At 44.3% G+C, this 25,428-nt stretch overlaps 1 protein-coding gene across 7 annotated transcripts in view; it reads left to right on the top strand.

Annotated features, from left to right (window-relative positions):
• Pde1c (phosphodiesterase 1C) overlaps positions 1-25,428 on the top strand; it is a 621,274-nt gene that overhangs the window by 144,695 nt on the left and 451,151 nt on the right. For all 7 annotated transcript variants that reach the window (XM_052720608.1, XM_052720605.1, XM_052720604.1 and 4 more), the window contains one exon: positions 16,350-16,400. In XM_052720608.1, coding sequence (XP_052576568.1) covers positions 16,350-16,400 — 51 coding nt within the window. The remainder of the gene's footprint in view (positions 1-16,349; positions 16,401-25,428) is intronic.

Genomic DNA, 25,428 nt, shown 5'->3' with positions numbered 1-25,428 from the left:
CATCAACCTCTGGTTTGATCGACAGACTGTGTCTTGATGCATAAAGTGGAGGAGCAGTGGAGGACAATTCTCACCATCAACCTCAAGTCTTCATGTTAACTCATATATGTGAGTTAACACACACACATGTAAAACATGCATTCACATGGCACATACACACGTGAAAAATGAAAAAAAAAGATGCTTTAAAGAACAAAGTTGATCCCAATGTTTTGATTAGAGCCATGGTTCTCAACCTGTGGGTTGAAACCCCTTTTGGGGGGTTGAATGACCCTTTCACAGGGGCTACTTAAGACTGTTGGAAAATGCAGGTATTTATGATTCATAACAGTAGCAGAATTACAGTTGTGAAGCAGCACATGTTATAAGCTAATGTTATAGTTGGAGTCACATGAGGAACTGTATTAAAGCGTCACAGCATTAGGAAGGCTGAGAACCTCTGGACTGGAGGCCCTGGAGGTCCCTGTGTCCTGGTTGCTCCCCATGACCAGAGCTATTTTCCCCTAGCCTTTTTTGTTCTAAGTTGATTTTCCCAACATAAAGTTAAAGGTGCTGGCCATGCGATTGTCTTTGTCTTATTTCACAGGCCAGCCTATGTGTGGATGACAAACCTCTCTGGCTTAGTTGGGGTGTCTATTCCTCTGCTAGAACACCACAACCAAAAGTAACCTGGGGAGGAAAGGGTTTATTTCAGTTTACAGTTTTCTATCACAGTCCACTACTGAGGGGAGTTAGGGCAGGAACTCAAGCAGGGCAGGAACCTGGAGGCAGGGGAAGATACAGAGGCCATAGAGGAGTGCTGCTTACTAGCTTGTTCTTCATGGTTTTTCAGCCTGCTTTCTTATACCATCCAGGACCACCAGCCCAGAAGTGGTGCCACCCTCTGGGGGATGGGCCTACCCATATCAATCATAGACTGGCGCATATTTTCTCATTTGGGTTTCCCTCTTCTAAAATGACCCTAGCCTGTGTCAAATGGACATAAAAATTAGCCAGCCCCACGCCCCCATTTCCCTTTTGTTGATAATAGGACAAAACCCACAGGGCTGGACTTCCTGGGTCCTGGAGGGCCCTGGAACTAGAGTCTAAGGCACGCTGCACCCACTGCGGTGCATGGTTGCTGGGGTTTGTATGTTGTACACGTCAACCAGGGTGAAGATACAAGGGTGCTTCGAAAGGGTTCCCACTTTCATGAAGCACATGGAACACCCATCTTCTTCTGCATGTCTCATCAAAATGAATGCTGTAGTGACACCATGAGTTCCCATATTTCTCTCCATCTGCCCTGTACCCCCCCCAATAGTGAAGTGTTAGGATAAATTTCATATTCAAAAAGGGAGGCCCAGCAATGCAGTAGAGGAATCAGGACGACTCTAGGTCAGGCTGTCTGACTCTGAAGCCCAGTCTTTCCATTACGTGATGGAAAGTGGCTTCAGAGGACAGGGGCACAATGGCAAAGGGATCCTCTCTTCTGGGACAACCACATTTGGACTCTGATGCATGTGTAGGCATTTGTTAGCTGGGGAAGTGGACGATGGCAGGAAGGTGAAGGGAAGGGCTTGAACAAGGCATGGGCAGCAAAGATGGTGCTCAGCACATTTCAGGGAAGAACAGCTCAGGACTACATGCAAGCATGTGATGAGGAGGTCCAGGACTTGGGGACAAGGCTGGGAGGTGCGGTGAAGTCTTCTTAAGCAGGGATTTGTCATACAGCCTTTGGCTCGCCATAAACTATGCTTCAGGATTGGACCTTATAGAGGACTACAAACTCAGGCAGCCAGGCTGTAGCACAATTTATGCAGTAGGTGGTTTAATGGTTGTTGGGTAGGTCTTTGTGCCGGGCACGGCTGTTAATTCTTGGGATGCAGAGACTGTAGGAAGCTGCCTCCAGGGAGCCTATATCCTCAGGTTGCATGTTTGGAATAGAAAAATGTATGCAAATAAGCAAAAAGGCTAATTTTAGACTCTGGCAGTAAGTGAGACTAAGAGTGGTCAGAAAAATCCCTCTGGAGGCTGCTTGAGCCCTTGAAAGTGAGAAGGCTTCTGTTGAAGACATGAACTGTAAAAGGCACCATGGCAGAGGCATAGAGTCACTCTGGGCTAGACTGTCTACACTGCAATCCAACTCAGCTACTTTCCAGCTGCGTGGCTTTAAGCAGGTCATCTAGTCTCTCTGTTCCTCAGTTACCTCGTCTGAAAAGCGGCAACATTAACAGCCATGCTCTCAGGGTTGTCGGTAAGAGTGTCGGATTCAGCTCATGCTTAGTGGATGCCTGACCCAGGGAAGGGCTGGTACAAGAGACCACTGCTCCTGAAACACTTTACAGCAGTGGTGGAGGAAATAGTAGGGGCTGCATTAGGCAAATGTGGGAGACGCAAGGCTGACCAGTGTGGCTAGGGCCTATCGAAGCATTGGATGAATGGAGGGTGAGTGTCACTGAGCAGGAAGGGGTCCAGAGGCAGCAGCTACCTAGTGAAAAGTGTTGGAGACTTACAGCAGGGAGACACGTGCTCCATGTAACCTTGGACTTGGGTCGGAAGACAAGCCAGAAGAAGGGCTGGGAGATAGGGTCTATCTAACACGTGAAGCTGGTAGGATTTGTGGTGGAGTCTAGCTGTGAACGAAAGAAAAGAAAAAAGAGTAACATCTCATTGTATCCTGTCATCTCTGCTGGACAGGAATGGGAGGGAGGAGAAGATGGGGCCCTTTACTGAGATGGAAAACCTGGGGAAGAGCAGGTTTGTGGGATGGGTGGCTTGTTTTTTATTAGAGCCCTAATGCCTGTTCCTGGGTCTTTAGCAGGGGGCTGGAATGGAGCAGGTGTGAACAATAGGGATTCAATTCCCAAGCAAATTCGTGCCTTTATTTTTAAATGCCCTGCCTGCCAAACCAAATACCTGCGTCTAGATGGTCCCCAATCTTCCATATGGCCAGAAGATAAAGTGTCAAGCTGAGAGCAAGCCTCAAACTGTCCCCTAGGAAAGCTTTGACTTATGGACAGAGAAGGAAAGTCCCAGCAGCAGGGACCATCTCCATCCTGGCTTTGAGACGTTATGCCCAGGCCTGGCTTTCTCTTCCTGTTCAGCAGCCCTTTACTTAGTGACTCATGTGTGCCAAGCCTGTGCTAGACTGGAGGGAGAGTATGAAAAGGCATGTCTGTGCCAAGAGAGGCTCTGTCTAGTGGGCACTGAGTTCCTGCCCAAAGGCGTGATGTTCTGGGCCTAGCTTCATTTGTTTGATGCAGTTTGATCTGTTCAGCCCACGGCCGGTTGCTAATGATGTGGTGATTTATGCTTTTGGACATAACAGTGCTAGCAGCACATGCCTGAGCTGATGTCTGAGAGGGGTGTGTGTGTGTGTGTGTGTGTGTGTGTGTGTGTGTGTGTGTGTGTGTGTGTGTGTATGTGCTAGCTCTCACTAACTGAGGGTTTTACAAGGAGCTGGGATCAAAATGAAGCCAAATAAGGCCTGTGAAATTGAGTTCTAATCTCAGATCTGAGGGTCTCCTCCTGCGCATGAAACTTTGCATCTTGCTGGTGGCCTGCTTAGGCAAGCAGTGATCCTGCAGCCCACTCTTTTCTGTCCTGTGTGTGAAGTGGGCAAATCTCATCTCATCCTCTACCTCAGGCGTCCCTCCTGCTTGCACATATCAGTGTCTCTGCTCGGGGGTCCTGAACAGTGTGCCCATAGCACTTATTTTCTCATGAGATTGCTGGACTAGCTGCTGACAGAGCAGCAGCCCTGGACATAAGTGCCTGCTTTTCTCAATTACTCAGGAACTCGTAACTTGTTCTTTTCTTCCTCCTATCTCTTTTCTAGGCATGCTTTTTCTAACACTGTGGGCTTCACTCTTTCCCTAAAGCTCCCTCCCCACCATGTGGCTGCTTGTCCACCTGTGGCTGCTCTTCATGCTCGCTTAGCTCAAAGAACATATCTTTCTTTTTCTTTTCTTCGCCCTCTGTACAAATGCCAAGATATTTTTTTTAACTTACCACTCTAGCTAGGATTTTTCTTTTCTTTTTAAACTCTAATAAAGTCGTTCCCCTCGCTTCAAAAAATTGCTGAAGTAAACCAGCAGGATTGGATGTTGAATTCTGCAGCATGCATTTTCAAAGTCATCGAGGACTTTCCAGTGCACTCTTAGGATGTACGCTGATTTTTCCTTCTCAAAGTTGGTCACGTCCTTTGGCCTTTTGGGACTCAAAGTGTGATTCCTAGGACGTGAAGTGGGAGCTTGTTAGAAGTGAAGACTCTCAGACCCTGGCCCAGGTAGACTGAACATGACCTGCGTTTTAACAAGTTCCACAGATGGTCCTATGTCTGGTCAAGTCTGACTATTTTGGGGGCTGTTGACATATGATGTAGAAGGTGGTCCCTGGTGTACTGTAGTGTTCCTAAGAAGCCCACAGAAAAAAAAGACTGCAGAACTTAGTTTAGCCTAACATAAAGATCATGGTGGAGAAATGAGCGACATTTAGCAACGTGTTGCACAGGTTTATTAAAAACAAAACATTCTCCTCCTTTGCCAGCCGTTTAGGTGACTTGGCTTCCATTGGTAGAGGAGTACGATATTTTTGTCTCATGAGGGACAGCTGGGTTTGCCTGTTGGAAAAGAAGCAGCTCAGGGGCCTGAGTCCATGACAGCGGCCATCCAGTCTGAGAAGGACTGTGGGAAGAAAAGAGCATCAGAGACTAGGTGAGGGACAGAATGAAGGCCCCCGTGAAGATGACATCATGGAGGAGAAGGGCTTCCTGAGGTTGGGACAGGGGGTCAACTTGGGGGTTGGGAGGAGCCTTGGCAGTGCAGGAGGAGCTGGAGGCCCAATCATTTGAGATGTCATAGGAACCTAAGCATGTGATTCTTAGTTGAACCAGCCCACTCCTCATGGGGTTTGCAATGAAGCCCGCTGCAGAGAAAAGAGAGGAGCAGGATTTGCAGAGCCAGACTCCAGTCCCAGCATGCCCATTCACTAGTCCCACTTAGACCAAATCATTTAGCTCTTCCTCTACTGAAAACAGGAATACTATTGATCTCAAGAGATATTGTAAAAATTAAATCGAAATTACAGGAGTGAAGCTGCTACCAGTGCCTGGCATAGAGTGAAAAATTAATAAACGTCAGTGTCTCTCTTTGTCTTCTGTAGAATTTTTTGTTTTGTCTGGGTGGAGTGTAATGAGCTATCCATTTGAACAGCCAGATTGGCATGTTTTAATTCCACCCATACTTTTGGTTCTTGCTAACTGCAAATGGTTGGCTGTTCCCTGGTTTAGTAACTAGGATGTTTTAATGAGCAGATGTGTAGAATCCTTGCATTCCTGTATCTGTGGTGGCTGCAAGGCATTAGACTGAAGTGTCAGATTCTCATGCATTCCTGTTTTTCTGGAAGCCTCCTACCACTACTCATTGCAGGCTACAGGAACCCTTAGCACTTGACAGTTTGGATAACATTACTAATAATAGATTAAAAATAGGTTTTGACAGTGAGTCCTGGGTCCCCTGAGGTGAGGTTCTGGTAGTATGGTCAGGAGTTTTACCCCCAAATACTAAACACTTCATACAATAGCAACTTGCACGGTAGTTCAGGAAGCTCAGGGCCAGGTCTTGGGTCTCAGATGGGTTCAAGGTTGTGTCCACACTCTCATCTAGCACAATTCAGGTGGAGGGGAGTCAGGAAGAGTCAACAGGGGGTAACTGATGGCTGGATCTGAGTATCAGAGCCATGAACATCCATAAAAACAAAGGAAGAGTAGCCAGGGGAAGGGAGCAAAGAAGTGGTCAAACTAAGTCAGTTTCACTTTTCATTAACATCTCACTTTGTTCTATAAGATATGGGGACATAGAGCAAAACAAACAAAATGCAGTTTGTGGACTATGGTAGGACATAGACAAACAAGCAAGCCTGAAATCAGGACTCCTTTGATTTTATTTTTCCTGTCCATGCTTCATTTCAAGCCAGGCTGAACAAGCAGGAAAGCCGTCCTATCTTCTGAAAGACTTTGCCAATATTCTCAGAGAGAAGAGCCTGGAAGGTGCACCATCTCAGCTACTCTCAAATGATGAGTCCTAATGAGTCATCACGACAGATTGGTTTCTTCTATACAAGAGGCTGATTCAGAGTTGGCTTGACAACCAAACTGGCCTGGAGGGTATAATGAGGCAATGCCCAGAACTTCTGAATGCAGCAGTGGGGAGGAATAACATAGAGGGTAGTGATGCCCTTTATATCTCTGGGGAGAGACTGGGCAGTAGGATGCCTAATCTCTGCTTCTGCAGGGAACAGGTGAACACAGGACTCTTCTCTGCCATGCGTCCAGCTTGAGGTAGAATAGACAGGGTATTCCTGTCAAACTGGATTGTGCGTCAGTGAGGCTCATTGATCGTTAGATGTTGAACATTGATGGATGTCATGGCTCATGGCTCTGGTATAAGATGATACTGAATTCATTTTTCAGATCTGCATTACTAGTTACTTTGTCTTTGGTAATATTGATCTCAAAGACTCAGTTTCTACATCTGAAAAGCAGGTAAATAAATAAATAGCAACAATCATAGAAGGCTTTGTAGAGAAAAAAGAAAGAGGTAAGCAGCTATGTGAATTGGCTCATAGTTATATTACATAGTATTTTTTTTATTTTAAATAACCATTAAAATGTACTTTATGAAAATAAATCTTTGTTCGTTATCCATTTATGGTCAATGCTTCTATGTTAAGTCTAACCTGGCAGGGATTTCTCTACTTACCCAAATTGCCTTCCCCCCTCACCTTCTACGTCTCAGCAACAGCAGGCTTTGGTGACTGTCACAGACATGCCTCACCAACCTGTCTGTGCTTCAGAACTCTTTACCCCGCATTGGGTTCAGCTATCCCCCACCAGTGTGAACAGACCCCATGTTTGTCAAACAAACCTCAGGATTATTTCAAGCAAGTGGGGCAAAGGAAGCCCGACTTTCCCTTTGTATCTGAAAAATGATGGTGGTGGGTCTAAGAGGGATGGCCACATTCCCTTCTCCGAGAACACCAGGCAGGAGCTGGAGCAGGAGACATGGGGGTTAGATTTGGTTCTCAGCTTTGCTTGGTCTGGTTTTGGACGAGCCACGTGATCTCTTGCCATGCCACTCTCTCCACCTGTGGGAGGGAATGGACTTGCTTTGGTGAGCACTACTGATTCATGCTGAGAAGGGTCTGATTCCTGCTTCCCTCTCCCAATTGCTGTTTTCTACTGTGGAAGTTACTCTGCTGTTCTGGAGACACCTGGGAACTGGGACTGTTGAATGAACACCACACTGATGCTCCTCTGCAGGAGGCTTCCCCTGGTTCTCAATCCTGTTGGGTTGATTCCTGGTCACCCTGTTCATATCAGCGAAGGTGCTGATAGTCTCCTCGGCATATTCCAGGCATCACGTGCCCAGGCAGATGACCTTCCCCACTCTTCCATCTGCTACTTACCTGTCTTTCACTGAGTCTAGGGATGATCGAGGAGAGGGTCAGCCTGCAGCCTGGCTCTTCTCTCAGAGCGGCCTTCCCTAGTGTGCTTGTTTATCTCTCCCTCCTCTGTGTTGTTAGTAGTAGAGTGGATCTAGGACCTTGTGCATGTTAGGCAAATGCTCCACCACTGAGCTCTATTCTCAAGACCTTGTTCCCCCAATTTAAAAAATGTTTTGAGAGAAAGACAGAGTGTTGTTAAGTTATCTAGTCTGAACTTGAGCTGACTCTGTGGCCCTGGCAGGCCTTGAACTTGTGATCCTCTTGACTTGGCCACCTGAGTTACTGGGGATTACAGACCTGTGCTACCAGATCAAAGTCCCATCTTTTCTTCTGGAAGGCAAATGAGCTATGTGGAAAGACATGGAATTTGGATCCCAAAATTTGGTTGGAGGTTGTGTTGCCCAACTGCATGGTCTTTGAAAAACTACCCACCCTTTCCGAGGAAGGGTAGTCCTTTTTAATGTGAAGGCAGAGACCATGAGCAGGGGTGCACACATTCATCTGAAGTTTGCCATTCATTCAATGCTTGCTAAATCTTTTTGAAGTGATGAATGGATCTTTAGAGCACATATTTCTATTCAAGGATATAGATGTCTTTGTATCTTTCTGTCTTCCTGTGCTTTTCCAAATATTCTCGGCTTGACACACTCCGCATGGTGCACTGTGGGAGCCTGGCCACTGATCATTAACTAAATATTGGTCCTGGGCTTCAGCCTCTGAGTAGAACAGCTTTTTTTTCCCATTTGGCAGAGAATCCATGCTTATGTGGGTCTCGGATTGAAATGGAAGGAGAAAGACAAGCCTTACATGTAGGCAATCGGTGCTACAGGAGGGAATAAAGCTAGAAATGTGGGGGGGGGGCAGGGAAAGAGGGGCTGATGGAAGTCTCTACTTAGAAAGCGCCATCCAAACAAGGTAGTTACCTGTGATTTTGAAGGAGTCTTTCCCCCAGCACACCATCCTGTTTTTCTGAGGCTGTTTGGGCCTTTGCAAGTTGAAGAGGAGGTAAAGTCAAGCCCTTGTGAGCAGTTCTGAGCTTTCTCTCATCCAGTGCTTATGGGGGTCCCTGGACACTCATCCCAACTTCTCTGGGAGCTCCACCGTGTCTGGCATTTCCCCCATGAGGCTTCCCAAGGGAGCTCACCTGCAGAGGGTTCCTGGGCTGACCCAGAGCTTGAGGCAAACACCAGGCCTGGGCAGATGCCCCCGCAGGAAGCCAGGCTTTGCCTTGGGCTGCTACCCACTGTGTATTTGCCCCTGTAGCCGGCGTCTCAGCTGCCTTTACACTTACCCAGGTGTCAGGGCTTCCAAAACATGGGTGGCAGTGTTTTGGGTTCTAGTTTTGGTTACAAAGCAGTGTGCACCTGCCTGCTTCACCGCCACAACTGTTAGGCCTTCCAAAGCTTCCCGTGCACTCTGCTGTCCTTCCCAGTGGCCTGGATTGTTTGGGGCTTGGCTGAGACATCAAAGTTCCTTTCGGTGTTTGGGGTTGGGATGCTCTGAGTTAATTTTCCCACCGTCTCCCTGGCCTTGGTCTCCATGGAAAGTCCTTACTTAGAAATTTGTTTATAGACAATTTTATTGATTATATATTTTAGGGAAAACATGTAGCAAACCCACCTGGGATGGAGGTGAATGTAATTTTAGAATGCTGCTTCTGAGATCCTAGCACACTTCATTGCCTTCCCTCTTTTTTTTCTTTAAGACTGGGTTTCTTTGTGTAGCTCTGATTGTCCTGGAACTCACTCTGTAGACCAGGATGGCCTCGAATTCACAGAGATCTGCCACCTCTGGCTCCCAGGTGGGCCACCACAGCCCAGCTGTTGCCTCCCCTCTTCGATGGGATGATGGGACTCCACTTCAGTGGATCTGGGATGCCACCAAGATCAATGTGACCATCGCATCGGTTTCCTACTGACTATACTTGTATAAATGTAGATGGAGAGACACAGCCACCTCCCCGGCTGGTCTGTGTGTCAAGGCTGTTGCCTTCCTCCGAGAATCAAGTTCTGTGGCCCAACCCCTGGGCAGTGCTCAGGACACATGGTGTGCATGGGGAGTTGGCAGCAATGTGAGCCAAATCCTCTTTTCCATAATCCTACACCATAAGAAGAGCTGCCTGTCAGCTGATTCTCACAATCATGTCTGCAGCCTTAGCAGCTGAATCTTACTTAAGCAGAGGCATACTTCGACTTATGATACAACGACAAAACAGTAACGTCTTGAGAAGAACAGAATAGGAGCACTAGTTTGGAAGGACTCTGAGATACATGCTTTGTGAATTTCACTTTAATAAAGATGTAAGGAGTGGTGGGTCCTCTCTCAAAAGCACTGTTGGATTGGTCTAAGCTGTTGTCTGGGCACAGGAGTTTGAGAAGTTCCCCAAGTGAGTCTAACCTTCTACCAGGTGCAATTCATTAATGTTGAGGGTGGGGGACAACTTGCTGAGAAGAGCAGACCTGCACCACTTGAGTCTTATGGGGAGTGCTTTTAAGATCACATGAGGCAAGTGTAACATAGGATCAGAGGCTGGTCTTAGATCTGGATCTCAAACATGTCATTCATATATATATATATATATATATATATATATATATATATGTATGTATGTATGTATACACACACACACATACACACACACACACACACGTGTGTGTGTGTGTGTGTATGTGTGTGTGTGTGTGTGTGTGTATGTGTGTGTCCACAATCATAGTATGCAAAACAGCCAACTCTTCTCTATCCCTTTGATAAAATACTTCTACTAAATATAAACATGGCACATGTGTATCCTAAATTATTGCCCTGATGCAGAATATAAAAAAGTAACAAATCTGAATTATTGCCCTTATTCAGAAACATAAAAAAGGTAACAAATTTTCTCAAATGTGCCACAAAAAAAACAATTATTCCCTTATCTGGCAATATATATTTTATTTTTGTCTCTCCATGCTTATATACACATGTATACTTGTCAGGCAGCTCAACATTGACAGAATCTATTGTGTATAGACATGGCTAGAATCTGTGGGTTTTGTGCTAACAGTATAGCATGGATACCTTTCCATACATCTGCAGTCATCTGTATACACTTTGCCAAATTCAAGCTCTAATTAACCTGATAAATGGAACTACTATTAAAGCTGTGTGTGTGTGTGTGTGTGTGTGTGTGTGTGTGTGTGTGTGTGGTGTATGGTGTATTTATGTGTGTGGTATGTATGGTGTATTTATGTGTGTGGTGTGTGTATGTCTGTGTGGTGTGTATGTTGTATTTGTGTGTGTGGTGTGTATATGTATGTGGCATGATGTGTGTATGTATATGTGTGATGTGTGGTGTGAGTGGTGTGTGTGTGTGTGTGTGTGTGTGTGTGTGTGTGTGTGTGTGTGTGTGTAATGCAAAACAAATAATGCATGAAGGCTCTTGTGCTGGTGAAGGAGCTTGGCTATATCCAAGCCAGCAGACAATGGGCCATCAAACCTATTTAAAGTGTGTGGTCTGGAAATGGAAGGGTCTAGTTAAGCTGGGTACGATCACTCTTTGAAGTACTTTCCTCTGTGGTAGCATTGTTCCATTCTTTAAGCCCTTTACAAGACCCTGCTGACACTAATCTCTGGACCACGAGGGCAGCATGTAACAAGAAAAGAGCTATATCTCAGACAGAGGCAGAGCTGTCCACTGTTGGGGACATGCATTTCTGTCTGGTGGGTCTGGGATCTTATCTCCCTAAAGAAGTCAGTAGCATCTATCAACTTTTTATCAGTACAGAGGCAGCTAATTTTTATTTTTATTTTTTTGCAAAAGCAAGGTTTAATTTCGGGATATCCAAAATGCAATACAAGCCTTGGCAGGGACTTAGTCCAACAGATCCAACGCAGTGGAGGCTGGAGGAAGTGCCCACCTATCTGCAAGCTCAGTTTTTAAAGGGAAAAATCACAAGGTTACATCGTTTAGAGGTGCTAGTACGGGTACAATTCTGATTGGCTCGCTTCTAGGGGCTTTCTAGAAATCATGGCTTAATCTTACTTCTAAGGGAGTGGATGACCGCCACCATTTCTCATTGGCTGCCCCCAGATGGGGGCATCTGATGATTACACAGTCACTATGGAAACTAGGGTTGGGACATTCTATGGTCAAGCAGTACAGAGGCAGCTAATTATTTAAAACTTACAAGCATGTGGGCCCAAATGAATCAAACCTTCATACAGAGTGACTGGAAGCCTTTCTGAGATGTCTGGTCTTGATGCTGTCTAAGGCATTTTGTATCTATCTGGTCTACTTTTGTTCTAGAAACATCAACTGACCACATTATTCAGAGTGGCAGTCATTGGTTGAAAGAATAGAAATATGAAAATTAAAAGTTAAAGATCTTGCCTTAGGTGGAGCAGGTTATAGCTTATGTCAGCTGTTCTGAAAAATTCATCTCAGACCAGGAGCCCCCAAGTCACTTGGGAATTTCTCAGAAACACATTTTCTTGGATACACACAATTCTCACTGTGTTTGAACTCTGCATTTGTACTCTGCATTTCGGAAAACCTTCTAGCTAGTTCTGATGTCTGCTGCAGTTGGAGAGCTGGGCTTGAAGGGGAATGAAGTGAAACAGGCAGACGTTTATGGGATGCACCATGAAATGCACATCAACCCAAAGGATAAGTAGGGGTGTGTCCGGTGAAGACCTGGGAGGGCGTTTCCGAGAGAGCATTCGAAGGGTGTTATACTTACTGAAAGATGCTGTAGGAACTGTGATCATCATAGTTTGGAAATGTACCCCAAAAGCCTATGTGCCTAAGGCTTTGTGCTCAGAGTGGCACTGCTGGGGAGGGAGAGACCTTTAGAGGTGGACCCTGCTGGCCAGCCTTTGGTCTTTGGAGGCATGATCTTGAAGGGACTGTAGGATCCCAGCCCCTTCCAAATTCTCTCTTGCTTTTTGGTTACGATGTGACTTAGTTGTGATTTACCAAGACCTCCTACCAATACCATCTGGCACTAGAGGACTAAAAGAAGTGGGTCCATTGGATTGTGGTCTGGAAGCTCAAGAATGAACAAAACGGATGTTTACTCTTTGTAAATGAATCACCTCTGGTAGTTGTTATAGTGACAGAGAGCTGACTATCGCGGTAGTGGAAGATTAAGTCAGTGTCAGGGCTTTGAGTCCGGGCCAAGTGAGTTGGATCAGATAGTGTAGACTATCACTGAAAAGCATTCCACTGAAAAGCATTCAGCAGGGGAGCGTGGTGTCTGCACTTCATGGAGGACAGTCATTCTGGGCTGTCACATTACTTCTGGGTAGAGGCAACTCTCCTGGTACTTCAATGGCCTAGATTTTGATGCCCGCTTCTCCTGGTATAACTTGGATCTGGGTCAACAATTCCCATCTTTGGCTAGGGTAGCTGGGAAGGGAGGCCCAAGGCTTGGTCTGAAATAGAATGTGCCTTCCCAAGGCTAGCAGTTAGTCCTTGTGTTCACAGTCACAGTCACAGTCATCCTGCTTGCTCTAAAGGTAGCCCATCAGTTTCTTCAGTAAAGGTGGGTTTTGTTTTATTGGTGGGAAAAGTTTGTTCTATTTTTCAGAGGTATACAGTGCCTAAAGAGGAAACAATTTGAACTCGAGGACTGGAGAAACACACAACCAGTCAGCTCCTTCTTTCTTCTTCATCCCTAGCCCCTCTTCTTCTTGATGTAACCCGAAATTTCTTTTAGAAAACTCTAGAGAATTGGTCAAGTTCCCAAGTGTTCACAAAACTAATGCTTTTCATGTCTAGCTGCAGTCAGGTTCCTGTAAGGGTCTGAAGTGTGGCCGAGGAGTCCTCCAGAGGTTAGGGACTGCTCTGCCCTGCTGCAGGCCTGCTCTGCCTGAGGAAGAATGTAAGTGCAAACTATTTATGTTCAGTAGTGATTTTACCAGAGGCTGTAGAAGACAAAAGACATAAGAATGCTAGGAGAGCCCCTGGGCCCTTTTCTGAGACGAGAATCTTGTTTCTTTGAAATGTCCTTGGTATGGAGGTAGTAATTCAGTTTCTATTTTTGAAATGCTGTGATATGTGTGCAGTAGCACTGTCCCCTGCTGGTCATTTTGTATAATGCAGCAAAAGTGGAAACACCATGGGATGACTCCAAAGCCAGAAACACAAGAGACTAACATTGAATGCACAAATGCCGTGAACTTTTAATTGTTTACCTTGTAGGAGTCCTAGAGAAAGGTACGACTACGTTCACCATTTTTAGAATGGTTCTGTAAAATGATATTCCTGAGACTATCAGGAAGCTAATAATCTCCTGTCCTCCTGTGTCAACTTCATATGGAGCAATGATTTCACTAGCAATCTCTTCTGTCTGCTGTTGGCAGTTTTTTGTTTTTAAATTAAAATGAACAGGATTTTCTTGTTGGTTGGATTGTGTGCCATGCAAACAGATCACAAATATTTATGTCTGTCTTTCATGGATATACAAAACAACACATATCAATCTTAATGGAAACAAAAATATTTAAATTTAGCAATGGCTGGAAGATGGCTCAGTGTTAAAAGTGCCTCCAGTGCAAGCAAGTGTGAGGACCTGAGATCGAATCCCCAGAACCCACATAAAAGCTAGATGCCTAGCAGAAACATCATAATCCCAGCCCTTCTTCAACAAGGAGATGGGTGATAGAGACAGAAGAATCCCAGGAGTTCCTGGGCCAGCTGTCTTTGCATATACAGTGGAAAAACAGCAGAGACTCTGTCTCAAACAAGGTAGAAGGTGAGGGATGATACCCGAGGTTGTCCACTAACCTCCATACATGTGCTGGGGCATGTGTGCACCTGCATTCACACGCACAAATGTTCGAGTATGTACATACTCACACATGCTATAATACATGCATGCACACACACATACAAAATTAAAATAAATAAAATAAAAAGGTAAGTGAAACTTGTATTTCTACAGGAGAGCATGTACCTTAGTTTTGTCTGAAGTGATAGGGATATAAATTGTAGAGTTAGTGACTGTGGTTCCGTGTGCTCTATCATAAACCATGGAGAGGAGGTTGGGGAGGTAAAACACCCTTGGAGTTTTCTGCTCTGGGATTTTTAGAGAGGTTTTCTAAACAGCTTCACCAGGCCTCCCTTTGTGAACTCTCATATTTGTTAACATCTGAATTCAATGTCAGTTCTAACAAAGCCCAGCTTTGCCATCCTCTTCTGAGATGCCCACCTGGGCTCTGAGAACATTCCCTGTTTTAGCAGCTTGGTGTGGACTCATGTGTTGGAGGACAACCCTTTAAAGGAAGTTTGGGACCCAAGGATGGCCAGTTGTGTGGGAATCTGTTAGATGTAGCCTGGTTAACCTCTCCAAACCTGCCAGGCTGAGGTTCTAGTTCTAATGAAGGTGACGGAGGCATCAGCCTCACTTAGGTGTTGATGCAGCCTTGGAAACCTAGAAAAGGGAGGTTGCTTTTTCCCCCGCTTAAGACCCAAATGTAGCTGACTGGAAGAGTGTCCGGACTGTTAGTGGTAGCATGGACATACTCTGGAGCACATGTGCCTTGTTCTTTTTAAAAATTAGATTAAAACAAACTTAGCTGGGCGTGGTGGCACACGCCTTTAATCCCAACACTCAGGAGGCAGAGGCAGGGGGATCTCTGTGATTTCAAGGCCAGCCTGGTCTACAGAGCGAGTTTCAGGACAGCAGGGCTGTTATACAGAGAACCCTGTCTTGAAAAACTGAAAAAAAATTTTTTTTCATACGGTATATTTTGATCGTATTCTTTCCCTGATCCCAAGTTCTTTCCAGCTCTCTACCATCCAACTTCATGTTCTCTCTCACACAAAACAAAAGCCAAAAGGACAAAAAAAAGTCAAACCAAATCAACCAAACAAGCAAACAAACAAACAAGCATACAAAAGCCTGGAGTCTGTTTGTTTCAGCTCACTGCTCCTGAGCAGGCAGCCTGCCCTGGGGTGTGGCTGATACACCCTGTGTACTTTATTATAGAAACCAATTTTTCCTTTCCTGACAGCTATCATTTGCAAGTAGCTTCTCAGTTAGGGGTGTGTCCACTTTCACTTCTCTTGCTGAGATTTTGTCTTTCTGGAATGTGTGATAGCCCTGTGCTTGTCACAGTCTCAGTGAGTCCCTGTTGCCTCTGGCCTGTTGTGTCAGAAAGACGGTGTTTCCTTGACATTATCCACCACCTCTAGCTCTTACAGTCTCTCTGTCTCCTCCTCCACTTAGATCCCTTGAGGAAGGGGTTTGATGAAGGCAACCGAGTTAGGGCTGAGTGCTCCAAGGTCTCTCACTGTCTGCCCATTGTCCAGCTGTGGATCTCTTTGTTAGTAGCCGTCTACTGCAAGAAGAACTCTGATGAGGGTTGAGTGGAGCATTGATCTATGGGTGTAACATATGCCATTGAGAGTCATTTTATTGCTGTGTTCATTTACTAGAACAACAGTAGGAGGTTTTCCACCAGGCCCTATGACTGATCTAGTCTTCAATTGTTGGTCTCATAACTAGTGTTGGGTATGCATTATATATCACTTAGTGGGCCTAAATCCAATAAAAAAGTGATTGGTTATTCCTACAACATTTGTACCCCTATTGTATCAGTCTCTGATTACTTTTCTCTTCCAATAGTGGGCAAAATTCCTTTGAGCACCCTGAATGCTAGTCAGTAGGGAATAGCTTCTAGTTGGGAACCAGCTAGATTTCTCTCTACATGTTCAATGAAATAAGAAAGTGGTGTTTTCAGCAATAGGACTTTACCTTCAGGTTGTAGAGGGTAACCAATAAATAGCATTGGCAATAGCCTGTGATTTTTTGGGGGGATGTAAATGGTCTCCTTTCATGTGCCTTGTTGTTAACTATGTCCTCTGTTTTTTCCCCCAGTTGCAAATGAAGCAGGAGATAAGAATGCCCGTCCACTTGCTCGCTTCTCCCGTGAGTAAATTTTGCTTCACTCTTCCTGGGCTCCCTTAGAACATGTTCACTGGAGGCCTTTGCTCACATGATTTACCTCTATGATTCTGTGAGGTGTTACTCAAACAGTGATGTAGTAAATGTCTCCTGCTGGTTAATATTGCACTTCAGCTGCACCATATGTGAGCTACCCTGGGCCATGGGCTTTTTGGTCATTGGAACTGTGGTCTCCAAACTGTGCTCTAGGGCTTTGTGTTTTGAAGCTTAGTTTCTAGAGCAGCCGAATCAGTCTTATACTTGCTTTTGAGAAATGTAGAGCCCCAGGCTCCTACTCTAAACCTCTTGACATAGGACCTGTATTGGAAGAAATTCCTAGTTGTTTCCTGTTCACAGCACAGTTTGAGAGGTGCTATTTAAGGCACTACAGAGAGGGTGGTGGTTAGTGGCGCTAAAGGGAGGAAGCTTCACTCACTACTCGGCCTATCCGTGTGTAAAGCATCATTGCAACCCACAGTGGATTTGTGCACTTAGACCACTGTCTTGGTGACACTTTGCAGCTCAGATGGATTGAATGGCTTCCCTTGGGCTCAGGAATATTCCCAAGGCTGCAGCCAGGCTGTTGTTTCCTACCAAATCTGTCCAGGTCCTGATCTTGATAAGAACGTAGCCATCAAAAGCTTCTCAAAGGCTTCCATGCCCATGTGACCAATAAATTACATAGCAAGTTTGTGGATGCCCTGGAATGAATGGGTTCCAGTGAAGGCAGTGGGGATGCTGGAACCAGAGAAGGGCTGGGTAGGATGCCCTGTAAACCTGCTCTGCTTCAAGTGGAGAAGTGGTTGGCTCTTAAATAAATGAAAGCAGATGGAGACTCCCCTTACCCCAACATGATTATTGCCTAACTTGCTTTTCCTTAATTTTATTTATGCTTTTCTGGGCCCTGGATTTCCAATCTGAAAAATGGAATTAATAACTTTTACGGAATTGTTGACATACCATCCCATCATTGTTTTACCCCACGTGGGGTTGATGATCCCTGAGTGTGACACGACCAGAGTGATCTTAACACATCAAATTAAAAGTATAATTTTTCTATTTATAGGGATTCCTCTAAATGCTGCTCTCACTGTTTTCGGAAAGTTTCAACTTTTTGGGTTGATTTCACCAGAGATGGTTTTTATAGAACTGTAATGATGTCTGCTTAATGACAGAGCACTAAGTACTTGCCTTGTAGACACTACAATGAACACCAAAAATGGGCCCGATTTTTCACTGTCCTCCTACTTGGAACCACCATTTCCAAAATAAGTATGTCAGTGAGGAAGATGGATATGCTTTTATCCCTTTTATTTTTATTCTTCATCTCTTGAGCAACAGTCAGGAGGATGAACAATCTGGAGTGGTAACTTGATCATGCCACGTGCAGGATTTACCTTGATGGGAATTCCTGACACATCACAGTGTGGGAAGAGAAAGGGGTCCTTGTACCATGAAGCCAGGAGGCTTGGAGCAGTAAGTCCCTTTATGGACAGAAAAGGTGATTTCTCTTGTAGGTAACTTCTACAGCTTCTAAGTTATGTGATTGATTTGAAAGGATGGCACGTCACATGACAGCTTATTAGCTAGAGGTCAATGAGGACACCGGGGGTGAAAGTCTGTATGGGAAAAATGGTTCTCAGCAATCCTGTGAGGCAAGGCCAACTCAGAGCAGGAAAGGGAAGTGTCTTGACAGAGTGCAGTACCCTGGGAGAACACCAGAGGGGGTGTTAGGTGCTGTCTCTCTCTGTAGCAAGTCCTAGAGAGAGGGGGAATTGATGGAATTTAGTAAGGGAAGAGTGTAGGTAGAGTTTTCCTGCCTGGCCCACAGTCAGGACAAATCTCTATCACCTGCCAGTCCCACAGCCCCTCAGACCCGACCAAGTAAACACGGAGACTTATATTGGTTTCAAACTGTATGGCCGTGGCAGGCTTCTTGCTAACTGTTCTTACAGCTTAAATTAATCCATTTCCATAAATCTATACCTTGCCACATGGCTCGTGGCTTACCGGCATCTTCACATGCTGTTTCTCATCGTGGCGGCTGGCAGTGTCTCTCTGACTCAGCCTTCCACTTCCCAGCTTTATTCTCCTCCTTGTCCCGCCTACACTTCCTGCCTAGCCAATGGCCAATCAGTGTTTTATTTTTGACCAATCAGAGCAACACATTTGCCATACAGAACATCCCACAGCACTTCCCCCATTTTTTTTTTCAAAAAGGAAGGTTTTAACCTTAACAAAGTAAAATTACATATAATTTGGGAATTTGGGCGTAGCTTCTCTTACTACTTCCTGCTGGAGGGGGGTGCTGTATCTTATGGGGAAACAAAGAAAATTTTAGGATTATGGAATAGTCCATGAGGCTGTATCGTCTGAGCCAGTTGCCTTGAAAACATTCTGGATGTTAGATCATCTGGGCCATGGTGTCATCGGAGACCTTTCAGGGGGTCTTGGCTGGTCAAACCTGATGTATCTTAATCTGCAACAAATCCATAGCCTCTGGCTTTCTGTGGGAACAAAAGCAGAGTCTCCTTTCCAAAGCAACATATCCTTATATTCAAATTTTGAAGTCAAGGTACCTTTAAAATATACATTTTGGCATAACTCAACAGCTTTTACAATCAAATGTTTTTCTGCAGTTAAAAGTCCCAAAGACAACACAATGCAGATTCTCTGTGTAATATCCATTTTTACGTGGCTTATTTTTTATACTACCTTTACTGTCTCTTTAAAGACTTTATTTTTTAAAACTATGTATTTGTTTCTATAACTCTATATATCATCTTTTTTGTCTCTTTCAAGCCTACGTATCTTTTATACACATTGTAAACTATTACATCTGAATCTGTCTTATTGTGAATCTATTGCCTTAAACTGCAGCAGCTGTGGCTGCTGGCTCCACCCACCTCAGCTTCCCAACATGGCGGTGTTACCTTTTCCACCAGCTCTGGGAGCTATTATGGGTCTATGCTTTTAGCCAGCAGCATGTAGTCCAGAAACCTCTTTTTTTTGTTTTGTACTAGCAAAGTCTAAATCCACCATGCAGCTTAATGTGCCACTTGCAGAGGCCTCATTCCCGCCATACTGCAGGTCGAGCACGCACTCTAGGAACCCACCAGTAGCTCAAACAGGCAGCTGCCGCTCATTTGAGAGAGACAATTAGGAACTGTTTTTAGCTCCGTTTTAGAATCTTTTTTCTCAGGTTTTAGGTGGAAACTCTTGCCACCACGTTGGGCGCCATTTGTAGGTAGAGTTTTCCTGCCTGGCCCACAGTCAGGACAAATCTCTATCACCTGCCAGTCCCACAGCCCCTCAGACCCGACCAAGTAAACACGGAGACTTATATTGGTTTCAAACTGTATGGCCGTGGCAGGCTTCTTGCTAACTGTTCTTACAGCTTAAATTAATCCATTTCCATAAATCTATACCTTGCCACATGGCTCGTGGCTTACCGGCATCTTCACATGCTGTTTCTCATCGTGGCGGCTGGCAGTGTCTCTCTGACTCAGCTTTATTCTCCTCCTTGTCCCACCTACACTTCCTGCCTAGCCAATGGCCAATCAGTGTTTTATTTTTGACCAATCAGAGCAACACATTTGCCATACAGAACATCCCACAGCAGAAGAGAATTCTCACTGTACCATTGTTGAGTTGCCACTATTCATGTGCCACGCTGGAAGAATGGTAGGTTGAAGCATTCAATGTGGAAAGAGGGCCAGAATCCAGATGATACTCTGGAGATGGGAAGATGAAGGACCATGTCTTTCCATCTTTTGCTTTTAACAAGACAGAGATAGGTGGAAAGCCCGGTGAGGGTATGTTATCCAGTGGAATGACAATCAGGAGCCTTTGCTGTGAGGCCTGGACCCAGGCAGGAGAAGGAAGCAGCAGGGTGAGGAATGGGTCCTGGGGGACTTCAGGTCCTATCTTCTCCTTCATTTCAAGCTCCAACTTTGACTTTTGATCAGCCTGGCTTCAATCAGAGCATCTACTTAATAACCGTGGGCAGATAGTAGTGCAGAGGTCATTGTTTGAAAGGGCATCTATTGTGAGGGTAGCCATTCTGAGACTGGAGCCCTATCAGCATCACTCTGGCCCTTCACTCCTGTGTATGGAGGGGTCAGAAGGGCTGATATGCAGAGAAGGTGGTTTCTAATCTTAGAAAAGCTATTCCCCTTCTCAGGGAATAAGAGCCATGTGTAGTGTTCAGGCCCAGCCACAGTGTGGCAGGACGAGTTCAGACTGTGCTGTACTTCTGCACTCCAGGGGCCCCAAGATGTTGCATGCTACTTTGGACTAGTCCTGTGAAGGAGGTCCAGGGCACTCAAGAGACATGCAGAGGACACAGTGGTCCCATAGTTTACATAGTCACACAGTTTTATTCTGAAGTTCTTATTGCTTCTCCAGAAGATGGGAGAATGATTTCTCCCTGAGAAGAGCAATCATTGAAAAAAAATAGTGGATTTGGATTGGTTTATCTGTCAGTGGTTAAGAAAGCACTGGTTGACCTTCCAGAAGACCTATGTTCATTTCCAGAACCCATACAGTGGCTCAGACCTGCCATAACTCCAGTTCTAGGGGACCCTATGTCCTCTTCTGGCCATACACACACACATACATGCAGGCAAAACACCTTCCCACATAAAACAAAAATGAAAGAAAATTGTGATTTCAGAAGCAGCAGGAAAAATTGAAGCTGATTATTAATGCCTTTAGATTTGGCCCATCTTATTTGGGAGGGAAAAGTATAAATGTTGATGGAGATAGATCTCCTGTTGAAGAGCTCTGGCAATTAGGGAAGATGGCTGATGAAGCTAGGGTCTTTGCTCTGGATGAATAACTCCCTTCCCCAGCAGCAGTGGGCAGGAGAAGCAACGATGTGCGTAGGGCTAAGCACTGGGGCAGGGTTGAGATGGAGACCAAGACAGCACGTTCTGCTGGTGATGCTTGAGTTGTGGCAAGGAATGCTTGGGTCCAGAGAAGTTTTTCTAGATTGTCACCATTAGAAAGGGCTCTCACAAACAATGGGAGCCTGAGTTTCGAAGGGATGGATTCTGGAACCAGGATAATGAGAAGGAAGAACTGGGCTGTGGGCTGCAGCTAGTGACTGGGCTGTCAATATTCTTAGGGGTGTGTGTGGTGGAAGAGGTGTAAAGAACCCAGGGAAGACGGCCTCGGCAACATGCAAGGTTTTTTGCAGGCTGAAGTGGCAAACTCATAGAAACAGAGATCAGAAAGTGACTACTGGGCGATGGAGTGAGTAGAGGTTGGGAAGTTGTTTTCAGTGGGTGTGGAGTTTCAGTTATGAAAGATGAGCAAATCTTTGAGATCTGCTGTTCACAATGTAAAGCATGTTAAGGGATAGCTTGTACTACATCCTCAAACCACAAGCCCCAAGAAACCAGAACAACAACAACAAAAAAACCCACAGATGGACAAGAGGCCACTTTGGAGGTGAAGGATGGATGTGCTTAGTAGTACCCTGATGGTGGTGATGGCATCATGGATATATGCTTATGACTCAATGTCAAAATGTACACTTTAAATCAATGTACTTTCAGATATTGATTATTTCTCAATAAAACTAAAAAAAAGCAGAGGTATGGGGGCAGGGAGCAGAAGCTGGATTTGAGAATTTCTTTTGGTTTCTTATATGTACTCCAAAGTATTTCTGAATACTTCAGCTCCTCCTCTAGGTCTCTCCTGGACACTCTGCAGGGTCTGAGCTTCTCTGTCTCCTACTCATCCAGTGGTGGCTCTAGAATGTCTATAGGTGATGGACATGGCAGGTCCATGGTTATAATGTGGAGTCCCAGGATCTTTCTAGAAATGCAGATTCTCAGATCGTATTCTACTTTCCGCTGATGCAGAGAGTGTTGGGGTGGGTCCTCATTACCTGTGTTTTAGCAAATTTTGTCACACCAGAACTTGAGAGCCAGTGATGTCACTGGAAGGACTAAATACTGGTGGAGTTGGAGACAGATCCAGGATTCAGAACAGAGTATGCTTTTTGTCTAACTGCAGACCAGTTTCTGATCCCCCAAGAGGAGCTAACAGTATCTGCTCCTAGATCCACATGTGAAACTTAAGTAATTAAAAAATAAGATTAGAAGGTTTTGAGTGTGCCGTATGGCTCCAGAGAGGGCAAGGAAGACATGATCTGACGATTCCACTCCTAGTTCATCTTCTTTTTACTCTCTTGGTGTGTAAAACATTAGGATGATGTTTTAAGTTCCAGCAAAAGATACATTTGGATAACTTGAAAACACCTTCATTTTTTAAATGCATAAAGAAGTACTGAATAAAACATTTAAAAATGATTTATAATAAAAAGAAAGAACCTCATGGGTTCTAGTAATGAAGGAAGAATTTATTATCAGTGTAGCTAGCTATATTCACACCGATTCCATATCTTTTCCATAGCCTTTGGTACCATGTTTTAATGCCTATCTGATGATAGAATTTGGATTATGCACGATGGGGAACTCAATCTGAAACCTAAATTGGACTTTTAAAACATGGTAGATTTTGTTTTCCAAAAGTGTTTGCATCTTTCCCATCCCACATGTTCTTTTTAGAGTGTGAGACCACTAAACCTCATACTGAGACCTAAGCCTGCATCTTCTACTGTAAATGTAGCAGAAATAATGTGATGTGTCTTGGTAAGTTATATCATCAAAGGCAATGTGGCTTCTACCTGCTGCAAGCTGGGATGTACTTAGGGCGGCCACTGTGCTGTGAAGAGTGGGAAAGAGGAAGTCTAGTGATATAGAAGATGTTTGAGAAAATAATCACTATTCTAGTCAAATAACACACACACACACACACACACGCACACGCACACGCACACACACACACACACACACACACACACACACACACACACACATACACACGCATCTTATCCCAACCCATGCCAAAAAAGTGCTGATTGGAAAACTTGGATGCTTAGCCTTACAAGGCTGTATTAAGGTGGAGCAACACCCTTGTGAGGGCAGCCTCAGAATAGATCAGCTGGGGGAGCTATGGCTTTCCTCTGCATTCTAGTTCTATCTGTCAGGAGCTGAGCATCCCTCTGCCTTCCTGATGGGTGCTACCAGAGGGTCCTGGTGAAGAGCTATCACATCATTGCCCAGCCACCATGGTGTCATCCTTATCAATGTATCAGTAGAGATCACACATGGAACAAGGAATATTACCTCTCTGTTTTCTGGGTATCATTGGAACAGTGGCAGCCTAGTGGGGACCTTGTGCACATTCACTTTACAGTAATGAGCTAGTATCCCATCTTTCTCTACTTCTGTGTCAGAGAGTAAGACGAATAAAATCCAGGCCAAGACACACTTACTCCGTCTTCTAAAAAAGTCAGAGAAAACAGACAACTGACTCGTAGAGGGAAAGCAATGTGAATTAGGGCAGATTCCTCACTGGAAGCCATAGAAACACAATGTTTTCAAGTGTTAAAAGAATTGACAATCCAGAAACTTTCAACCAGCGGGATGTTCCCCTGGAATGAAGTAACAATCTACACATTAGAAGATGAAGACAAAAGTCAGGTTGAAGGAAGTTATTAAACAAAAGGAAACTTAAAATGAAAAGCCTTGCAAGACCGGACAAGGCTTGCAAGGGAAGGACAGCAAAGACCAAGTACAAGGAAATGAAGTTTCATCTCTGAGTTTTCTAAATTACTTACGGTATTTGAAGACAAATCATAAAATTACCTGATGTGGTTCTAAGTATACATAAAGCAAATATCATAATTAGTATGTGTACTATATATATAAGTGAATATTAATGGTTCTATACTTGAATTGGCAAGCAATCATTCTATAAGATATTTTATAGTATTTATTATTACATTATTTATCCAATTTATAATTCTGTATCCAGTATACCTACTTAGAAAACTACAGAGGTACCCTGTAGATAAAATGGAATTCTAAAAGCATTCAAGTAAGTCTCGGGAGGAATAGAGGGATGAAAAAACAAACAAAGCAAATGCAAGTCCCCAGTATAAATACATTACATTATAATGATCTAAGTATAGCAATTAATGGATAGATTTTCATAGTCGATTATAAAACATGACCAGCTATGTATTTCCTATAAGAAACAAATATAACCATTTAAGCAAGTTGAAAGATAAAGAATGGAAAAGGAGGGCCATATTAGCATTAATCAATGGAAATCTCCAGTATATCCTCAGATCAAAGACATGTTAGAGACCATGCAATCAAGAGTCAGGAACATTGTGTCATGGTAGTGATCAGCTCACCAGGAAGACACAAATCTTTGATGTCTATTTACCGGTGACTGAGCTGTAAAGCAGAATCTGACAGAGCTAAAATGAGAAACAGATAGCTAGCTACACAATTAGAGGTTTCAACACACCTCCTCCAATCATACATAGAACATACAGAAGAAAGGTTTATAGAACTCAAAACCACAGCAATCAGCAGTATTTAATTGTTGTTAAGTGAATACTTCATTCAGTAACTGTCAAATATGCATTTCCTTCCAAAGTGTGCAAAGGGTTCATCCCAAGATAGTCTGACCCCAGGTCACAAAACAATCTTAAGAAATTTAAAAGAATAGAAATTGTGCAGAATGTGATCTCTAAGTTATAATGGAACTAATAAGAAAACCCCCAGAGGCAGGCCTTCAAACAACTGGAAGTTAACACCACACTTCAATCATGAAGATGAGGTCTTAAGAGGAATAAAATCATGCTGTATTGAGTCAGGATAAAGATGCAGTCTGTCAAAGTTTATGGTACTCAAAATTTACACTTTGCTCAAACGGGATTGAGGGGAAAGTTTGTTGCACCTGAATGTATGCATGTATTAAAAAGAAGTCCAAAATCAATCTTCAGAACTTTGAAAAAGAGCTAAACAAACTCAAATCAATCACCATGAAGTAAATAATAAAGTCAAGAGCATTAATTAGTGACATTAAAAACCAAGATACATGGATGTGCTGTATAAGTATAGACTGCATCTACGATGGCATTCCC

The sequence above is a fragment of the Peromyscus californicus genome, unplaced genomic scaffold (assembly GCF_007827085.1).
Source record: "Peromyscus californicus insignis strain IS unplaced genomic scaffold, ASM782708v3 Scaffold_6__1_contigs__length_162567912, whole genome shotgun sequence".
In the NCBI taxonomy this organism is placed as follows: domain Eukaryota; kingdom Metazoa; phylum Chordata; class Mammalia; order Rodentia; family Cricetidae; genus Peromyscus; species Peromyscus californicus.
Note: the sequence above shows the minus strand (reverse complement) of the source record. Positions and strands in the feature narration are given on the sequence as shown.